This window comes from Pelophylax lessonae (assembly GCF_965119305.1).
Source record: "Pelophylax lessonae genome assembly, chromosome: 2".
Classification (NCBI taxonomy): domain Eukaryota; kingdom Metazoa; phylum Chordata; class Amphibia; order Anura; family Ranidae; genus Pelophylax; species Pelophylax lessonae.
The window spans coordinates 354,933,280-354,955,586 of record NC_138769.1 but is presented as its reverse complement, the minus strand read 5'-3'; the positions used below and the strand labels follow the sequence as shown (position 1 = coordinate 354,955,586).

The following is a 22,307-nucleotide window of genomic DNA, read 5'->3' as shown; positions in this document are numbered from 1 at the left end:
TAGGGGAGAGAAGAAGCTGCAGTTATAAGGCAAGGAAATTTAAACTGTATCTAAAGACAAAACATTTTGGGGGAATAGTTAGAACCACAGTCAGACTTTTATTGCAATTGGTGTCCACTCGGGGGAGATACACCCCTCAATTTTTTTTAGTACCAAAAGTTTTTTAAACCATTTGTGGAATTCTAAAATGCCTACAGCATTATTTGCTCTGAACAAGTCATACATTTGTTCATCAGAATGCTGTTCATCACTGCTGCTGGATACACCTAAATACCCCCCCCCCCCCCCCCCACCGAGGCAGAGGACATGTGAAGAAAAACATGTAACTGAAATATGAAAGACTCTCATATTTTCAATCAAGAAAGTTGTTTTTTCTTTTTGTTTTAGCTTGCAATGCCTTGTCATATCATTCTGCTGGGGTGCCTTGGCAAAATGCCTAAAAAGTTGCTCCACTTGTCCAAAAATTTTTAACAAGGCAGCAAGTGAATCAAGTTTGCCACTGTTTTTTATTGTGAAACATTACAACCTTGGGCACCACATGGGCCAGCTGCAGGCATCCTAACAACTGATGAAATCATAGATTAATAAGAAGGATGTTGGTTGCCTGGGAATGTCCATTTTGCCCCATTTTTGATAAGTACTGGGATCATGTTAGCTGACTGAGAGAGAGAAACTGAGAAAGAAGAGAAATGCTGGAATACTAATCAGTACCAGTGTGCAGATGAATTTGCTTTGTAAAAATAAATCACCTCCAATGCTGGGTGTCCTACATGTGTGGGTGCTTCTTCAAAACTCAGTGTAATAATCTGGCTGCAAACACAAATTGTGTAACACCTCACAAACAATATGCATATTGTTTGTGAGGTGTTACACAATTTGTGTTTGCAGCCGTATTATTGCACTGATATTTGTTAGGTATTTCTGGCGCAGCACTTTTATAGGTATTTTCTTCTGCAAAACTATTAGTTTATTTTTTTACATTTTAGAATTGGGTGCCTTGAGATAGTGTCATTTTTAAAGGGCGCTTTTACTGTAAAAAAAACTTACAGAAACACTGTGATTTGCAAGAACAAATTCTCCTTCTTCTCCTGATCATTGACACGTGCTCTGATTGCAAATTCCTTAGCAGGTCAAACATGTTCTTTGGGCAGGACAGCGGTAGAACTGGTCTTTTTGCATTCAGAACACATTTAGCATTCTCCTTTTCTTTTCTTTTTTTACAGAGTACAATTAATTTAAAACTAGAAATGAATCATTCTTCCATGCCAAACATGTCAAATTTGTGGCCATGATGCTCCTTCTTTGTGGCTCTCAGTAGTTCATGTATTTAAAATTGAATGATGCCCCAGTTGTTTTTCTGTTGATGGAGGTTACTTTTCTGAACCTAACTCTGCAGCTCAGTACTTTAGGAAATGTTTTATGGACCCTTTTCTCTGGGATAATATTAATCCATACCAAAGTGCTACCAAAGTTGGTTCGGCCCTCACTGGATATAATGTGGCCCCCTTAAAGATGTATTTCACTCAGTTTGGCCCACTGTTTTATTGGAGCTTGACATACCTGTTCTATACAACAGTGGATGAAGTCACTTGTGCAAGAACAACTGTTGAGACATCCATTCCACTACTGCCATAGATACATGTAGATGAAGTAGTAGCAATACCCTGAAATAGGGATAAGCGAATTGGCCTGGGTTTGGTTTGTGGGATGTTCATTGAACCCATTGTGAAGTTTGAAAATGTTAATCTGAACCCTTTTGAAGTCTATTTCGAGCAAATCTTGAAATTTTAGTCTAACAGGCAAGAGTTTGTTGAAAAAGGGCAAAGGGAGCTGGGCACTGCCATCTGGGACATGTACCAATAAAAAAAAAAAAAATATATATATATATATATATATATATATATATATAAATATATATATTGTAGAGGGTCTTTGTTTTCATGCAGCTGCAAGGGGAACATAGGAAAATACCATGGGGTGGATTTATTAAAGGTACAGTATCTCACAAAAGTGAATACACCCCTCACATTTTTGTAAATATTGTATTATATCTTTTCATGTGACAAGAAATGACACTTTTCTACAATGTAAAGTAGTTCGTGTACAGCATGTATGACAGTGTAAATTTTCTGTCCCCTCAAAATAATTCAACACACAACCATTAATGCCTAAATCGCTGGCAACAAAAGTGAGTACACCCCTAAGTGAAAATGTCCAAATTGGGCCCAGTTCGAAATCTGCTCTCCCCAGTGTCATGTGACTCGTTAGTTACAAGGTCTCAGGTGTGAATGGGGAGCAGGTGTGTTAAATTTGGTGTTATCACTCTCACTCTCTAATACTGCTAACTGGAAGTTCAACATGGCACTTCATGGCAAAGAACTCTCTGAGGATCTGAAAAATTTCCAACTGAATTCCAAGTATTCCAACATAACAACCCCAAACACACCTCCAAGACGACCGCTGCCTTTCTAAAGAAGCTGAGGGTAAAGGTGATGACTGGCCAAGCAGGTCTCCAGATCTAAACCCTATTGAGCATCTGTGGGGCATCCTCAAACAGAAGGTAGAGGAGCACAAGGTCTCTAACATCCACCAGCTCTGTGATGAAGGAGCAAAAGAGGACTCCAGTGGCAACCTGTGAAGCTCTGGGGAACTCCATGCCCAAGAGAGTTAAGGCAGTGCTGGAAAATAATGGTGGCCACACAAAATATTGACACTTTGGGCCCAATTTGGACATTTTCACTTATGGGTGTACTTACTTTTGTTGCCAGCAGTTTAGACATTAATGGCTGTGTGTTGAGTTATTTTGAGCGGACAGCAAATTTACACTGTTATACAAGCTGTACATTTACTACTTTACATTGTAGCAAAGTGTCATTTCTTCAGTGTTGTCACATGAAAAGGTATAATAAAATATTTACAAAAATGTGAGGGGTGTACTCACTTTTGTGAGATACTGTATATAAACTGTACACTCTCAAAGGCAGCTGCATTCTGCAAGTGCAGTTGCTCCAGACCTTGGTAAATGGGTTGAAGCTTTACTTTACAAAGAATACACAATCATGTGCAAGGAAATGGGGGGGAAAAACATTTCTTTCACATGATTGGATGATATAAGTCAACAGAGCCTCCCCTTATTTAATAAGCTTTAGAGTAACTGCATCTGCAAATTGCGCATTCTATTTGCCTTTAGTAAAGCCACTTCCTTTTTATTACATGCTTGGGAGAGGCCTTAAAGTGGTGATAAACTCAAAGGAAAAAAAATCTGGTCCCCTGCAAGTTTGTCATAATGTGCTAATATGCATTGCAGTCAGTCCCCAGCTCTCTGCTCTACTCATCCAGGAGCACTGGGCTGTGCAGGGGGTGGGAATGGCTGGCCCAGGCTCTCAGCGGTGTGCTGAGAGGCTGAGCCAGGTGCTCTTCAGGCATCTGGGTGGATCCCGACAATAAAGTCAGGATCTCTTTAAATCCTGGACCCGCTGAGTGACATCAGCCGGCAGTGGGCTTTAGCCCACTGTTTTCTGAATACGGGTCACTGGAGTCCAGAACAAAGTGCACTCTTGTGACCCACAGGAGAAGTAAAGCCAAAACAGCTTTGGCCCTACTTCTCATTTAACTAAAAAAAATAGGAATTGTTTACTGACTCCATGCACACTATGTAAGCACTTTTATTAGGCCTGGGTTTTACAAGTAGAGAGACAAGGCAGGTTTTAATCAAGAAATAAAAATCGAGGTGTATAGTTTCAGAGACATAAAACCAGAAATATTGTACTGACTTCATGCACAACATTTAAGTAGTTTCATTGGAACACAGTGTCACAGGGAGACACTAAGCAGGTTTATTATGAAGAAACCAATTTGGGAGTTTATTATTTCCTTGAAAACAGACAGAAATTTTGTATTGACTCCATGCACATGTCTTTAGGCACTTTTATCAGGTTGCATTTTCAGAAGGAGACACCAGGCAGCTTTTAATCATGAAATGAAAATTAGAGTGTATCATATTGCAGAGAAAAAGCCAGAAGCTTTGTACTAACTCTATGCGCAGTCATCACTTTTACTAGGCTGTATTTTTATAGGAACCCCTGCCCCTATTTAGGAGATTGTCTACCTTTATTATCAACTATGGCAATAGACAGAGGATATAGTGCAATGTGGTGATTTGGTTCCCCAAACTGTACCGCATTAGTATGCTGTGAGGTGCTGCAAGCAAAAGGCAGCTTTGTCTGTGTTCAAGTTCACACCGCAGACCTTGAAAATAAAAAAACATAAAAAAAACCCTAGCAAATTTATATTAAAATAAAATATACCTCTCTCAAGAAAAAAAAATACAACCAAAATACTAAACCCAAACCCTATATATTTTTAGTAATAAATATGAATACATAAGAGTTGAGGCTAAACCGCAGATGAAGTGTTTGCTAACACACACAAAAAAGGTAGCCTTAAGGCTGGGTTCACACTTGTGTTTCCTTTGCGGGTTTCTGTATCACACCTAAATCGCCAGTGGTTCACACTGACATATACGAACTGTAAAGTTAATGACACCTCCAGATCGGTTCGCAGTGCAAACTGTGAAATGATGCAGGAATCAGATCACATTTGTGTAAAAAACCATGTGATCTGATTCCAATGCAGACCAAAAAAAGGGTCCTGCACTATTTGTGTGTGAATGTGATGCGATTTCAGTCATGCAGTTTGTATGGCTGAAATCACATCGCATGTGATCTGCACAGCATTATGGTGCGAATCACATGCGATGTCTGTGATCGCACGAGTGTACACCCAGCCTTAAGGACTGTTGGGTCTATGCGCTGTGACCACAGAGGGATGTAAACAATACTTGAAGCCCACCACACTGCAATTTACAGCAAAGTAGCACAATACAGCAATTTTTATAGTACTGTATAAAACATGGATTAGCATAATCCATAATATATGGATTATATATAATATAATAATATAATAATATAATATAATAATATAATATACATAACATAATAACATAATATAATAATATAATGGCAACTATTTCTCCCTGCAAACACTCTGTCAGCTATATACCCCAAGTCTTCAACTTACCCTGACAAAAGGCTGCTGGTAACCCTAACTTTTATAGGGCGGAGACTGGCACATAAGAAAACCTTCATTATCGGCTCTTAAGTCACCTGACCACAGTTCAGAGGCCAGGAAGTGCATTATAAGAGATATGTTGAAATCTATTGTGTAACTAGCAAACATAGACTTGCTTTTTAAAAGGATGTTTTTTTTTTTTTTTTTTTTTATTTTTTTTTATGTTTGATAATCAAAGGACTGTGGTACAGTTGAAGAGCACATTCTAAAATGATGCATTAACTCAGGACCATTTTGGGGCATATTTTATTAACATGTCTGCCAGTTTAGTGTGCAAAGCACCTTGTGCAGTGCCACACAGGGTCTGCCGAGTGTGATAGCATTCACTTTTAACATGTCATGCACCATCAAAGTTTTCTAAAGACCTGAATGTACAGCATTACTGTTTATTTCATACTGTGACTGTTTTGTAATGTAGGATTGCACACTATAAAAGGGCCACCTTTGACTCTTTATATTTGGCACTCTCCTGGTTGAGGAAATGTTACCTGTTTCCTATCTCGGAAATACAACAGGAAGTGAGTGGAAATATCTACAAAGTGAGGTGAAATCCCAACTTTGACAGTTTGTAAAAGGTCAATACCTATCCTTATCTCATATTTGAAAGACAAGGGTGAGATATCTGCTCACTTTGTATTTAAGAGTCGGTTCACACTATGGCGACACTACTTCGGGGCGACTTGAACAAGTCGCCGTGCACCGCGACTTCGGCGCGACTTGCACGGACTTCACATAATGGAAGTCAATGCAAGTCGCTCCGACTTCGGACAAAAGTATTGCAGGAACCTTTTTCTAAGTCGGAACGACTTGAGTCGCTCCTATTAGAATGGTTCCCATAGCACGGAATGGAGCACGACTTGTCAGGCAACCAAGTCGCCTGACAAGTCGGAGTAGTGTGAACCGGACTTAGTGACATATGTTACCAGGACAGGAAGAAATTTCCCCAATCACAGACACCAATCACACCTGACAGAACTTCTGACCCTTTCCCACTCTGAAACATATTAATGGATTTAGTTGCACGTTAAGGCTCCTTTCACACACTCTCTCCGTTGGACGGAGTCCGTTTTTCTCAGCGGGGGATTGAGCTGAGCAGCAGGAGGACAGCTGTGTCTCCGTGCTGTGTGCGGAGACACAGCTGTCAGTTCCCCAATCATCTCTATGGGGGAAATCGGATGGGAACGGACCGTCGGTCCGTTCTCATCCAATGCCATCTGATCCGATCCGCTGGACGGATGGAAAATAGTGTTTGACGGATCGGGTCGGATGTCAGCGGACATGTCTCCGCTGACATCCGATGCCCCATAGGAATGCATGGGGGAACGTTCAGATCCACCAAAAAAAAAACGGACAGGCGGATCTGAACGGTCCGCCTGTGTGAAAGGGGCCTTGCACTGTAGATTTTGAATGTGTTCACCTGGAAGCATAGGCCAGAGATATATAATCTGTGGGTTGGTACCACAAACTGGACTTTAAAATCATTTTTTGGGGCCCTTGAGTTATTGGATTATTTTAGTTGAAACTCCATCTGCTTGTAATCTTCAAATAATTATGAATCAGAAGGTAAGGTCTCAGAAACTGGGAAAAGTGGGCTATCGCATTAAAAATAAAAAAAAAAACAGGTAATCTGTGGTGCATTATTTCGTTTAAATGTGCTATTTTCATTGGTTATTGACTAAACATCATAAAGTATGTAAAAGATTATAAAGTAGAAGTATTAAATGCATTTATAAGGAATATGTGATATTTGATTTCTTTCTGTTCAATACAGGACTTTAAAAAGTTTTCAAGGATTCCATTACTGACAAGAAGAAAGGAAAATTGCAGTCCTTGTACTATGGGTTTTTCCCAATGGATGTATCCACTGACTAATTATTCAGATTTAATTATATGTCAGGATCAAGATGAGGATGTTAAGAAAAAAGCCTATGCCAGGCAATCCCACACAAACTCTCATATGCCATCAAATGCCTCCTTTGATTTGCAGCAGAATACCAAGAAAATAGACTTATCCGTTCCTTATGGAGACTTTTTTGAAGACATGGAATATCGGAACACTCATAATCCAGATCTTTTAAACAATGCTTCCTATAACTTACAGTCTGAGTTCCAAGTGACAACTAATCAGCCAACTGATAATGACAGTGGATCTTTGAAAGGGCTAGAAGATAATGGTGACATGCCTCTCCCTAAACTTAAACCAATTAATGACCTCGATCTAACATCAGGATTATTGCCAAGTGTTGTTGTCAGTGATGCTTGGGAATTAGTGAAAAAGGGAGAATGTACAGAAACCTTTCCACCAGTTTCACTAATGGACGTAATATTACCTGGATTTCCAAATGACCATGTAGAAGAAAATACCTCTGAAAACAGTTTACCAGAACATAGTAACGGCCTTTATAGATCGCAGCAGCCTGTGGAAGATTCACCATATTCATTTACTAATGGAACTTCTGTCTGTGAACAACCATACAGGTTACAACATTAACGTAATCATTTATCCATGCAAAATACTTTTAAAGACTTTCAGAATATTTTGGGGGCATTTATTTACTCATGAAATGCCCAGTGGTTTGTCAGACTATGTGGTTGTATGGTCAATGACGAGAATTACACCTAGCACAACAGCACTTTATTTTACCCACTGAGCACTAGCAATATATTCCTGAAGTATGGTGTAATTGTGCAAATGCATGTGCTGGAGCAGTACAGCAGTCAAAATATGTAAATCTGGTCAACATAAACCTTTATTTAAAGCTTGCCTGCAGATAAACAGATGCACACACAATATAAATACATATGGGAGCTGTTTATCCTGCTAAAGGATGTCCATCCAATCTCGATATTCACACAGACCTACTAGGCAGCACATTCAGCCTGGTGACCTTACTTTTTTCTGTGACATTTAAAGCGTTATTATAGGCTAATTTTTTAAAAATAAACATGATATACTCACCTGTTCTGTGCAATAGTATTGCACAGAGCGGCCCCAAACCCCCTCTTGTAGGGTCCTTTGCCAGTGCTCTAGGCATGTCCTCTCCTTTGTCTGCCCCCATAGCAAGCTCTTGCTATGGTGGCAGATGTGCAAGCTCTGTGAGGGAAATTTACTAAAACTGTTGCACACAGACTCTTGTGCAGCTGTGCCTACTAACCAATCAGCTTCTAAGATCAACTTGTTCATTTAAGCTTTAACAATAAAACCTAGAAGCTTTTTGGTTACTATGCACAGCTGCACCAGATACTGTGCACACCAGTTTTAGTAAACCTCCCCTTGTGTGTCTATTGACACGCACAGTGCTGCTTCTACAAGTGACACCCTCTGAGACAAGTGGCTCCCCAAGTATGTATGTTTTGCTTTCTTTTACCATACATACCTTTTTCCAATTTCTTCTGGTTGGTCATGTGACATGCAGGGTCCTCATTTATTTCTAATTTTCTCCAGTGGTGGGTGGTTTGTGAAGACACAGAGAGCAGTGCTGATGTGATTAGGTCAATGCTGCCCTCTGCATGAATACGCTATTAACCACTTAAGCCCTGGAAGATTTTACCCCCTTCCTGACCAGGGCCTATTTTGCGTTTCGGCACTGCGTGACTTTAACGGACAATTGCGCAGTCGTGCGACGCTGTACCTAAACAAATTTGACGTCCTTTTTTTCCCACAAACAGAGCTTTCTTTTGGTGGTATTTGATCACCTGTGCGATTTTTACTTTTTGCGCTATAAACAAAAAAAGAGCGTCAATTTTGCAAAAATAACAATATTTTTCACATTTTTTTATATGAAATTCCCAAAAAAAATGTAAAAATCAAAATTTTTTAACATTTTTGGCCAATTTGTTTTATGCTACATATGTTTGGTAAAAAAAATTGCAAAAAGTGTATTTTGATTGGTTTGCGCAAAAGTTATTGCGTTTACTAACTAAGGGAAAGATTTTTGTCATTTTTGTTGTTTTTTTTTTTAACGCGTAATGGCGGCGATCTGCAATTTTTTTGCGGTACTGCGACATTGCGGCGGACAGATCGGACCCTTGACTGACATTTTTGTCACTTTTGGGGTTACCAGTGACATTACTGCAGTAATCAGTGCTATACATATGCACTGTTACTGCAAAATGACACTGGCAGGGAAGGGGTTAACTTTATTGGGGAAGGAGGGGTTAAGTGTGTCCCTAGGGGCGTGCTTCTAACTGTGATTGGATATGGCTACTGGTGTAGGAACAGTGATCAACGGTCCTACATAGTAGAACCGTATGATCACCATTCCTACCCAGGGGAGAATGACAGGCGGCTTGCTTACATCAGCCGCCTACCTTTCTCCCTTCACGGAGGACGATCGCGAGTGACCGGCGGACATCGGGTCCGCCGGTCACACGCACGGACTTGCTAGGGAACGAGCCGGGGTGGGAGCGCACCTCCGCAGGCGCGCGCTCGCCCGCTATTGGCTCACAAGCAAGTGACAGGCTAGTGACGTATATATATGTCACTTTGCCTGGCCGGGGCTGACCGCCGCCGTATATAATCGTGCGGTGGTCGGCAAACCGGTTAAAGTGTCACTAAACCTAGGAGCCTGCATTCACTGTATATGGTCTCCCACAGTACACAGAACATGGAAATGCAATTATTTTAGTAAATATAAACTGCTAAATACCTTTTCTCATCAGCAGTATATAGCAGTCTTGTGACCTATATCAGTGTCCAGCCAAGCACTGGTTAAGCTAGTAGGAGGAGTTTTCTGACTCTCCTATAAGACTGCAAGAACCCTGACCCTCTGTCCGGACAGTGTTGCTTGGCCCTGTACTGATCACATGCACCCTCCAAAGAAAAAAAAAAAACTTCTCTAGCAATATACAGCAATCAGAGCATGTGCAGGCTGACACCATAAACTCTGTGTTATCAGGAAATGAGCAGGGGACAGTGGAAGAAGGGGAGGATCAAAGAAAACAGGATCAAACAGCACTTTTACACAATGTGCAGGATTACCCCTTAGGTTCCACAGTGAGTATAACAAGCATGCTTTACTGCATATACATAATGATTTTACTGTTGTGTGAGCTGGTTGCCCACTGAAATTAATTCCAATGAAGAAAAAAGTATCCAAGAGGTGCTGGGACTTTGATGTGAGTTTATACAAAGTAGTGAGAGGACAAAACCATTCAGAGAGCTCACTGGCTCAGGTTAGGCTACTCACCACAGACAAGGTTACCCCCCCCCCTTCCCCAGTGGGTACCCTAGCAGGTTACCAGAAAAAAGCATACACCAATGGAAGTAGTGCCAGACCAAAGGATAAGAGTCCAAATTCAGTTTGGCTCTTCTTTTGTATAAACAAATAAATTCATTTGGGCTCTATTATCCTTCCATTAGTGCACACTCAAATGAATTGGCTGTCTCCATACAGTGCACATCAACGCATGGCATAGCACACAGTAATTTATGTGCCCAATTACTTTGCATTGGACTGCACAATCTGAACAGTAAGAACTCATTCAGACCAGCCTGGTTTGCAACAGTTTGTTAAACACATGTGTTAGAGAAGCTGCTTCATTTAAATGGGATGCCCAGTGCACCACAACAAAACAAAAATCACACCTACATCATTTTCGACAGCACACTGAAAAGCACGTTATGCCGCAACGACAAGGATGAATGTCACCGCATTGTAGCAATGCATGTAACATGTATTACCTCAAAGTGATCTCGTGATTGGCCCGTAAGTTCATTAATTGTGAAAGATAAAGAGCTCATGTCATCAGTTTCTTTATTCCAAGCATTGTAAATGTCCCTTTATTGCATTCTTCTGTAGGTGTATAGAAATAAGGGCCACTGATGTTGCATAATTAAAGTTTGCATGTCTACATTGTATCCATTCTTTAAGGCTTAATTGCTTTAATTTCCATCATACAATAAAATAATATTTATTGACTTGGATTAGATGTAATGTATCCTATGAGAAACCATCAACTATTGTATAAAAAGGTTAAACCAACCAAAAACCTTTTTTTTTTCAGTTTTGGATAGAGGCTGTGTTAGGTTTTTATGGTTGTTAAAGAGCAGATCTGCCCTCACTTTCTACCCCTATATGCCACAAGTATAAGAAATTAGGAGAATAGGTGTCACCATAAAAAGAACGGCATAGACAATAAACCTCATACAGTTTCTTCCAAAGAAAAACACCAGATGTATGTCTTTTAGGCTGTGAAACCCTGGAGCGATCTTTCCTTTACAGAGTCTTAATATTTTTAGGAATCCTCCTATTTTACAAGCCCAGTATACATCTTTTACAATAATACCAAGCCCTGATTAAGGGGAGCCCCTGAAATGCATAGGATTTTTAGAATTCAGGACTCCACATACAATTTATATCAGGACTTTACAAGACTATCATTGGGTGTTTTCCTCCTTGCATACCAGGTTTTAATATGGTTACCAATGGACTCTCAGCTAAAACCTCTTGAAGAGTAATTTAAAGGACACTTCTCTGTACACTGAGATCTCCAAACTTTCTAAACAAAGGGCCACTTTACTGTCTTTCAGACTTTAAGGGGTTGGGACTAGAGCCAGTGGGAGTAGTAAATGTCCTGGCGTTTAGTCGGAATCAATAATGCCCTATCTATGGTGTCAGTGGGAGGACGAGTGCCCCATCATTAGTGTCAGTGGAAGGAATAGTGCCCCATTCTTGGTGTCAGTTGGAGGAATAGTGCCCCATTCTTGGTGTCAATAGAAGAAATTCTGCCCTATGGTTTGTTTTAGTGGGAGAAATTGTGCCCCATTGTTGGTGTCAGTGGAAGAAATTGTGCCCCACTGTTGGTGTTAGTGGGAAGAATTGTGCCTTTTTGATGGTGTCAGTGGCAGGATTAATGCCCCATTGTTAGTGTCAGCGACAGGAATTATGCCCCATTTTTGGTGTCAGTGGATGGAATAGTACCTCAAGTGCCAAATAAAAGTAAGCAAAGGGCTGTATCTGGCCCCTGGGCCACAGTTTGGAGACCACTGCTCTCCACTAAAGGACACTCAGTCAGGAACATCAAATAAAACACATGAACAAGCAATATCAATAAAAACCTTAAAAAGTTCTAACCCCTGCCCACACCATGAAAAAAAAAAGTATTGGCTGGAGTTGGGTTTAAAGGGGTTGTAAAGGCAGAAGTTTTTTTTTATCTTAATGCATTCTCTGCATTAAGATAAAAAGCCTTCTGTGTGCAGCAGCCTCCCCAGCACCCCCTAATACTTACCTGAGGCTCATCTCAGCCTTCCGGGACTCTCCCTCCTGATTGGCTGAGATAAAGCAGCGGCACCATTCGCTCCCGCGGCTGTCTATCAAACTCAGCTAGCCAAACAGGAGAGAGAGGAGGCAGCTCTGTGTCTGAATGGACACACACATCTGGGCCCGGGTGCCCCCATAGCAAGCTGCTTGCTGTGGAGGCACTCGACAGGAGGGAGGGGCCAGGAGCAGCGAAGAGGAACCCGGGAAGAGGAGTATCTGGGCTGCCCTGTGCAAAACTAACTGCACAGAGGAGTTAAGTATAACATGTTTGTTATTTAAAAAAAAAAAAAAACGAGACTTTACAATTACTTTAAAGCTGAAATCTGGGATGAGCAAATATTCTTTAAATATAAGAGACATGCATATTGTTACTTGAATCTTGGTGTGCTTTGTGTATTTTGTCCAGATCTCTGAAGTAATCCAGTGTGAAGCTTTGCATCTGTGCAGGAACTTCTTGTAGTGACTGGTCTTGTCTGGGCCACTCTACAGTTTTTTATAGGCAGTCTGTAGTGGCTGGAGCCTGCTGGGCCCCTCCCACACTCTCCTCTCTGTCCAGGCTATGTACATGTAGCACTACTTCCGAGAGGGCCGCTGGACATTTACCCCGGTTCTGCTCCCAGTGGATTGACCTACAGCCAGGCACACAATCATAGTTACTCCTTGGCTCAATAACAAGTCCAGGGATGTTATTTTTAAAGTAACTGGGATAGGGTTGAGGAAATTGAGTGGGATACTCCAAAAAGAGAACTATACATGGATTGAGGACAGTGAACTCCTTTCAGAAAAGCTGAAGCAAATTGACTAGGCTTTGTAGTAGAAGCAAGAAAAAGCAGGCTTCTTTCTTTAAAGCACCAAGAGCAAAGTCCCTTCACAAAGCCCCTCAGTCAGCTCTCTGTAGCTTCAGTATCCAGGCCCTCAGGTCACCCACCCAAGGCCTCATGAACAGCAAGCACATGACAGCACTGCCCTGGAGGGTAGTAAGCCTTCTAGGCTGTATTCTTCTCCTGAATGAAAAGACCTAGAAGCTCTGTGTTTCAGAGTATTTATACAGACACCCAGCAGTCTTCAGGGCTATCCTCCCTGGGATTGGCCATAGCTGTATAAATATTCATGATGCTATTTGCATTGCTTTACACCTATGTTCCAGGGAGTTCTCAAGTTCTCTGGATAGCAGAGGAAACAGTCTAAATTAGCAGTAGCTGACAACATGCAGCTGCACTGATTACAGTGAGCACAACTAAGTATAACCAACACAACAATGACAGCCTCCCTGGTTACAATGAGACAAGCTAAATTTACCTAACAAAAACAGCTCCACTGAGTACAGTTACCCAGCACTAAACCTAACTAATCCTAGCACCTATCTAGGAGGGTGCTACTTACAGTACAATGATGATGTCACTTTTATTTAAGGATAGTGATCATATAAAACCATTTATTATCACATAGTTGTTTGTATCCTTTTTAAATCATAATGATAAAAGAAATCACCAAAAAATGGCCCCAATCAAAATTGTACCTACCCTGGAATGTTAGGCCTTGGTACAGACACCCAAGGTGACACACACAGGTTGAAATGGCAATTTAAAAAAAGTTCCCATATCTGTGGCTTTTTAAGTTGCAGTTAGTGCCTGTATATAAATAGTTAATGACTTTGTTAGCTCTTACATTGATGCACTGAGCAGGCTAGCTACTGAGCCATAGGGAGAAGAAGAAAAGACCTGCATAACAAGGTATTATAACTTTATAAGAGATGAAAAAGGATATAGAAAGATATCCAAACCTATGAATATGCCAGTCAGTACTGTTCAATCACTAATTAAGAAGTGGAAAATTCAGGGATCTATTGATATCAAGCCAAGGTCAGGTAGACCAAGAAAGATTGCAGCCACAACTGACGGAAGAATTGTTCAGGATACAAAGACCCATGTGTAACCTCAGTAAAAATACAGGCTGCTCTGGAAAACACGGTGTGGTTGTTTCAAGGAGCAGAATATGATGATACTTGAAAAAAACATTAACTACATGACTGAGTTACCAGAAAGAAGTCTTTTGTGTGCCAGTGCCACAAAAAAGTTCAGTTACAATATGCTGCAAAACTCCTTGACACACCTAAGCTTCTGGCACACTGTAATCTGGAATGATGAGACCAAAATAGAGCTTTATGGTCACATACAATACCTACTGTGAAGCATGGTTGTGACGCACTGATGTTTTTTGATGTGTGAGCTTCTAAAGAACAGGAAATCTTGTAAAAATTGATGGCAAGGCGAATGCAGCTTGTTATCAGAAAATACTGGCAGACAATTTGCATTCTTGAGCACGAAAGCTGCGCATGGGATGCTCTTGGACTTTCCAGAACGTCAGTGACCCTAAGCACAAGGCCAAGTTGACCCTTCAGTGGTCACAGCAGAAAAAGCTGAAGGTTCTGGAGTAGCCATTACAGTCTCCTGACCTTAATATCTACAAGCCACTCTGGGGTGATCTCAAACATGCAGTTCATGCAAGACAGCTAAAGACTTTGCATGACCTGGAAGCATTTTGCTAAGACAAATTGGCAGCTTTAAGAAATGGGCTACAAGAATTCAGACAGTTATTACAAATGACTGCCCACTGTCATTGATGCTAAAGGGGGCAATACACAGTATTTGTAACTAAGGGTATGCAGATTTTTGAACAGGGGTTGTTTCATTTGTTTACTTGTTGCCATGTTTTGTTTTACGATTGTGTAATTTGGTTATGACCTACAGTTGAATATGAATCCCAAAAGAAATGTGTTTTCCTGCTCACTCATGTTTTCTTTCAAAATGGTACATACTGGATATTACCAATTATCCAAGGGTATGCAAACCTTTGAACACAATTGTATCTCCAATGTTGCTAATGAGGAATGTATTTACATGAAAGTTTGTGCCCGTATTTCGGCCTTAAGATCAGTATTTTAAAATGCAGAGATAGTAGATTGAAAACTTCAAACTGAATAACACTGATCCAGCAATCTCCATCATAGCACATGGAAAACATGTCTGTCTCTGGCTGGATTTCTTGGCTAAATATCTACGCTGAAGGACAGTTCTTTATTAGAGGACTGAACTGGCAGGGGTTAATGAGCTGACACACAACAACTTGCACTATGCTGGTATTCTGCGATAATCTCTTGCACCTGCTCCACCGCAATAATTCTCTGAAACTCTAGAATGTGCTTGCTGTCTGAAGTCTGCCATAGTGACATTCGTCATCCTTTACTATGCTACTAGTTTTTATGGTTTCTGAACAAACCTTTCATAGACTCCACTATACGTAACACAGGGATAAGAGACTTAAGCCTAGTACACACGCAACGAATTTCCCCCCCGACCGGTCGTCCGTCTTTTGTCCAGAGTGGTGTCTGTTGGTTGGAATGTGCTCTAGACTGCACACGAATTTTCCCGCACGACAGAATTCTACTTCAGAAGTGATGTCATGTGTTGGTTTGCTTTCTTTGTGTTCTTTCTTCTCTGAGCATGCCCAGTCTTGCTCATAAGATTTTTCCCTGTCGAAATCTGTACTGACTGCGCGAAAATCGGATGTGTTTTGATGGAGGACAAAAATTTTATAGCCTGCACACCAGAATTTTTTTGGGCCGAAAAGTCGGAGTCGGTTGTTGGAAGCATCATACTAACAAGCCGAAAATCGGCAGATCGGTCATCAGACGAAAATTCCCAGCCGAATTTCGACTCATGTGTACGGGGCTTTAGAAGCTAAAACATTAAAATGTATGTATAGCCGCCAACACCTTTTTTTTTTTTACGTTTGGATAGAATCACAAAGGATAAAAAGTTTATATTGCTCCCTGTTTCCATGTTGGGTAGATTTACCCTCTCTATATGTCCTTTTACCATTGTTACTGGGACAGAAAGTGACTGAAAATGCCAAATGTTATGGTTGTCACCAAAAAGAAGATATGAGGAAAAGTCTTCCAAAGGGGGTCACCTGACATGGTGACAATTATCTGAGGCTGGGTTCAGACTGAATTGGGAGCGACTCTCAGCAGGGGGTCGTGTGCGTCCCCATGCATTGTTTCAGGTTCAAATTCGGTCCGAAGACATACAGGAGTTTTTTGCAAGCCTCTCTGCAGCTGACATGGAGCTGTGAGAACCGACTCCATTGAGAGCAAGGCACAGACTTCTGTCATGTGAATTGGATGCAGGGAAAACCCACATCCAATTCGCAATAGTGTGAACCCAGCCTAAGAGGGAAATTTCCTCTTCTTTGTAGAGATTTCCACCAATGTGCTGTTCCTTCACTGGGACAGAAAGTGAAGGGAACTCTCCTCAATTCGACACATACAAAATACATAACCTGGAAATTGTTTTAGTCCTTGCCCACTCTATCCAAAAAATATATATAATTTATCATATACAATTGCCTCATGGCCACTGTGTACCCAGTAATGCAGGGCAGCAGTTTGTGCTCATACTGCAATGTGTGCTGTTTTCCAGCCAAGTCCTAATTACTTTACTTGTGTTGCCAGAAAAAAAAATGGTCATGTGGTTTATTAGCTTTCATGGAGCACCTTGTATGTTTATCAATGACTACAAGACATTTCACGATTGGCTGAGGTGAAGTTTGTGACATCATTTTCCAGCCTCTTTACCTCAGCCAATCAGGGCACACCTTGCATTCATTGATACAAATTTAAATATCTCCTTAAATGGCTGATATACAACATGACCAATTTTGCTTCTTTCCGGCCACACAAGAAAAGTGGGTAGGACTCGGCTGGAACATAGCACATATTACTGTATGAGCAAAAACTGCCACACTGTATTACTGGATACACAGCGTCCAAAGCCTTCTGTAACCTTGCAACTTTTCTCATCAAAATACTAAGTTTTCACCAGCTGATTATAGTGAACCAAAACCTCCTATTCACAATCAGTCTGCAAAGGACATTGTAAAACAAACGGCTTTTTCTTTAGAGCAGAAAAAGGTAGAAAAACATTTTTTTTAAATCCCTGCACTGTACATTGATCGCCCAGAGGGGATTTTTTTTTTTTTCAACAATAGCAGTTACAATACATTTAGTGATTTTTCTTCTTTTTTTTTTTACCAAGGACAGTACTTACAATGAATGAAAAGTGTCCCTTTTGCTAATGTGTGCTGCTTAAAATCGTTAGCCCTTTTTCCGCAGGATATCCCCATAACTGTGATCTTCTGGTGCTATGGGACTTAATGGTTCTAAAGGCAGAAGGTTTTTTATCTTAATGCAATCTTTTCATTAGGTTAAAAAGCCTTCTGTGTGCAGCAGCCCCCCTCAGCCCCCCTTATACTAACCTGAGCCCCATCTCCACTCAGCGATGTTGCACGAGAGGCTCAACTGTCCAGGACTCTCCTTCCTTATTGGTTGAGACACAGCAGTGTGCGCCATGTTGCTGTCAATCAAAGTCAGTGAGTCAATGAAGATAGAAAGGGGGCAGGGCTGAGCCACGGCTTCATGTCTCAATGGATGCACAGAGTAGCGGCTCGGCTCGGGTGCCCCCATAGCAAGCTGCTTGCTGTGGGGGCATTTGACAGGAAGGAGGGGCCAGGAGCGCCCGCAGGTGACACAAGAAGAGGAGCAAAACCCCTGCACAGAGCAGGTAAGTATAACATATTTGTTATTTTTAAACAAAGAAATACAAGACCTTAATGTCACTTTAATATGTGTGGCTTCACCTGTCCCAAGCATACATCAAAAGTGTCGGGTACACCTGCCCTTCCCAGCTTTATAGAAGCTGTACAATTGGTTCCCACAATGAAAAGCGTTCTGTGAAAGGAGGAGAGGCAGATGATTGAATGGTCCCTCTCTTCCATTCATAGATTGCTTTTTATTGTGAGAATTAATAGTATGGCTTTCATTCACACAGTAAGCACTTGACCAGTGCCTGTGACAGATGCAGCTGCAAATATTAACTCCAGCAGCACTGGAAGATTACAGCTGCAGGGGTATCTAGAGGGGCAGAAGCCTTAAGATTCCAAGCAACACAGCAGCCACCAGCAGAAGGGACCCTTTTCAATCATGGAAAGTACCATCCCTGGTGGGCAGTAAACTTTAATCTCCTAGGTGGACTGGTGTTATGTCAAAGAGATCTTATTTTTTCAGTATTCAAGCCATTTAAGAAACCAGGAGGTGACTTCATACCTACTATTCACATTATATAACTAAAACATCAGTTTGGACTGGTTTAATTAAGATTACATAATTTATTTTTTTTCATTGCACGTTGTTGGAATGAATCTGGAACAGCATTTGATTATGTCATACAAAAGTTGAACTGGGTTATGATCAACAATAAGTTGACTTGCATTTTACATAACCACCTAACTATTTTTGAAAATGCGTGGTGACCTTGGTTACATTATTTATCTATGAATATTAGAGATTCATGAAAGAAAAACATTGGTTGTCCTTGTCTTGCCCACATTTTTTCTTTCTTATCTTTTCTTTATTTCTTCCTTTTTTCTTTTTTATATAATTTATTTTATTTTGAAAACTTTAAAAACACTATTCAGTTGATTAGCGATTAATAACATCGATACCTCTTACAATAAGTAAATGCTACTTAATATAGTACTATTACTATATACTGATCCTTTTAAAATTTTGTTTAACCACTTTACCACCGGAGGATTTTGCTGTCTTACGTCTGGGCCACTTTTTGCGATTCGGCGCTGTGCAACTTTAACTGACAATTGCGCGGTCGTGCGACGCCGTACCCAAACAAAAAAAAACCTTTTTTTTCCCACAAACAGAGCTTTCTTTTGGTGGTATTTGATCACCTGTGTGATTTTTACTTTTTGTGCTATAAACAAAAAAATGCGTTTATTTTGAAAAAATAACAATATTTTTAAAAATTTTTTAGATGAAATTCCCCCCAAAAAAATGTAAAAATCAGTTTTTTTTTAATTTTTGGCCAATTTGTTTTCTGCTACCTGTGTTTGGTAAAAAAAATCACAATAAGCGTATTTTGATTGGTTTGCTCAAAAGTTATTGCGTTTACTAACAAAGGGAAAGATTTCTGTCATTTTTGGTGTTTTTTTTTTAATGCGGGACTGCGACATTGCGGCGGACAGATCGGACCCTTGACTGACATTTTTGACGCTTTTGGGGGTACCAGTGACATTACTGCAGTAATCAGTGCTATAAATATGCACTGTTACTGTAAAAATGACACTGGCAGGGAAGGGGTTAATTTTATTGGAGAGGGAGGGGTTAATGTATGCCTGGTGCTTACTAACGTGTGGGGGGGGGAGGTGACTGAGTGACACAAGGACAGATCGCATGTTCAGCTATGCTGAACACTGCAATCTGTCACTCCTTGTCACTTAGGAGATCCGCCCGCTCTGTTTACACAAGCGGGCGGATCTCCAAACTAGATTCCCCGACGATCGGGGAAGAGCAGCGGCGATCGCTGCCACTCCTCCCCTGGCCCGACTCCCGCTGTGACTGAAAACAGCGGGAGCGAGCCTCCGGCTGCGCGCGCGCGCCGCCGAGAGAGGGGAATGTCTGGTGACGTAGACCTACGTCGCCAGACGATAACGAGCCACTGTGCCGCAGTAGCAGCACAGTGAGCAGTGGGGAAGTGGTTAAACATGATATTAGTCTAATTGTTTGATTTTGTTAACTATACTGCCTATTTTCTTTTTTTATTAGGGAAAAAATTTAACGTCAGTTATATTTCTTTGTTCTTCTTTTACTTATTTAATACCTATTTAATACCTAATATTATATCTTATATTATTAACAATGTGTTAATTATATTGTGTCAAGAAAAAAACAATAAAAAATCTTGAACTTCAAAGATGACATAATTTTGTATTATTTGAAACTGTTCGAATACACATTAACATATCACTTGGTTTCAATCCACATGTTTGTTCAAGGAAGCTTCTTTGAGTAATCTTGTGGACTCTTGTCACCTTCAGGATTTCCACTGGACACCAATGACAAGCAGCTTGCACTCCTGCTGTGCACACCTTCCCGAACTGGATAGCCAAATTCACCTTAAAGGCAAGATTGCTGGAGACTTTGACAATGCTTCACTATAGCCAAGACTGATCATTTTAAACCTGTCAGGATTCATAGCAGCTGATTACCTAAACTATTGCCTGGGATGTGAAATGTAATAGAAGGTATCAGTGAGGTGTCAGAGCCTGACATCTGAGGAATAAGAGTTTGGGAGCTCCCTTTTGGTCTGTAAATAGCAACAGCAAACTTTACTTTCCATCTTGGTGGTATTCCAATGTGTTGTGATTAAATCAATTAAAATCTTTAAAGCTGAACTTCAGGAATTATATTTTTTCATAACTACTTTAGGCCAGCTTCACCTGGTGTATTCATATATGATATCTAGATTGCCACTGAGAATGCCTTAAATCACTGTAGTAGTCCACACTACATACAGTGAGATTCATGATTATCCATGTTCTGTGCAGGTGGCTTCCCCTCTACACATAGACAACAGGGGGTTGCTTACTCAGCACCTCTGCCATTCATAGAATGCCTTGTACATTTTTTAGGGGAGGTGATGCTACAATCTTTACCTCTTCCAAAAAGAGAACACATTGCATTTATTTTTATTTTTTTAAAAATAGGTGTTCTGTGAACGGTGGAGGTGCTAAGCAAGGTAAGCGGCTCACACAGAGCCCACAAAACCATGGCTCTCACTGTATCTAGTGCATACTAATACATCAATTTAAAGCATCCCAAATGACCCACAGGATATCAACTATGTATACTTAAAACGAGCCAAACTTGGCCCAATGTAAGTATGCAGAAAATTTAATTCCTGGAGTTCAGCTTTAAGGTTGTGGGTACTCATAATGCATAAAGGAATTAGGAATCGTAAACCAATCTAGTAAGGATTGACCAGAAACCCAATAATGCTAAAAAAAATTAAATCAAATTCTGCAAAGTTTTAATAGTGTTTATATTTAAAATGTTTAAATATAATGAAAACCTAACTCCTGCAGCATTAAGAAGGTATCATATTCAAACCACTGTCTTAAATACATATAGGGTGGAAAGGGGAAAATGAAGGTCATAAGCACAACCTGGATTTGGGCTTGAAGTTCAACTTGAAGTCTACCATCTCAGTTTGGGAACTGTACCTCTGGCTAGTCTGCAGGTGTATAGAGCACACTCTTTCCTGATTATTTGGTTCTTTGCGCCTGTTGTTTGCCAGGCCTTCAGCAAATGCAAGTAGGGCAAACCTGTGGGCCTCAACCCAGGAGTTGTTTTTACAGCAATTTCCCCAACTCCTTAGATGTCATGCCTCAGAAGAACTCGCGGCCACTGTTGACAACAGTTAAAATGAATGTTGATAAAAAACGTTTTTACATTAGGCCAAGGTAATAGCTTTTCAACTACACAGGCTTCGGGGTTGACATGATTGTGTCTTATGTGAGTCAGCATCTTAACCAGGGAAGTAGATGGTGACCCCGGAAATGCTTGAAGAAAGATGGCTCTGTACTTCTGGAGAGAAAAGTATATAACAGTGGGATTTTTTTTATCTCTGTGGGGAGAAAAAAAATATATATCTGTAAGTGTTACACTTACTGTACACATTACATAAAGTGTATGTCCAACCCAGGGCTGCTGTTAGAAATTATGGGGCGTGGTACAGCCCACCAGACAGGGCCCCCTACCCCTGAAGATAAGAAAACATATTTTAGCTAATAATACACTAAAATCTGTATTTGTGGACATAAACACAACACAACTTCCTACCAAATGTAAAATTAAAACCTGTATTGAGTTAATAAATAAAGGTTCGTGTGAATGTGGTCTTTGGGCATATACACATGGGCGCTGTGGAGGCGCTGTGAATAAGCATTTTTTTTTTGTTTTATGTGGCTGAAGCTGTGTGCAGGCAGCCTATGTTACGCTATGGG

At 40.6% G+C, this 22,307-nt stretch overlaps 1 protein-coding gene across 1 annotated transcript in view; it reads left to right on the top strand.

Moving 5' to 3' along the window:
- Window positions 1–7,914, top strand: part of IL22RA1 (interleukin 22 receptor subunit alpha 1) — a 42,088-nt gene extending 34,174 nt beyond the window's left edge. The window contains exon 7 of the mRNA XM_082246317.1: window positions 6,902–7,914. Coding sequence (XP_082102443.1) covers window positions 6,902–7,621 — 720 coding nt within the window. The 3' untranslated portion in view covers window positions 7,622–7,914. The remainder of the gene's footprint in view (window positions 1–6,901) is intronic.
- Window positions 7,915–22,307: the final 14,393 nt, after the last annotated feature.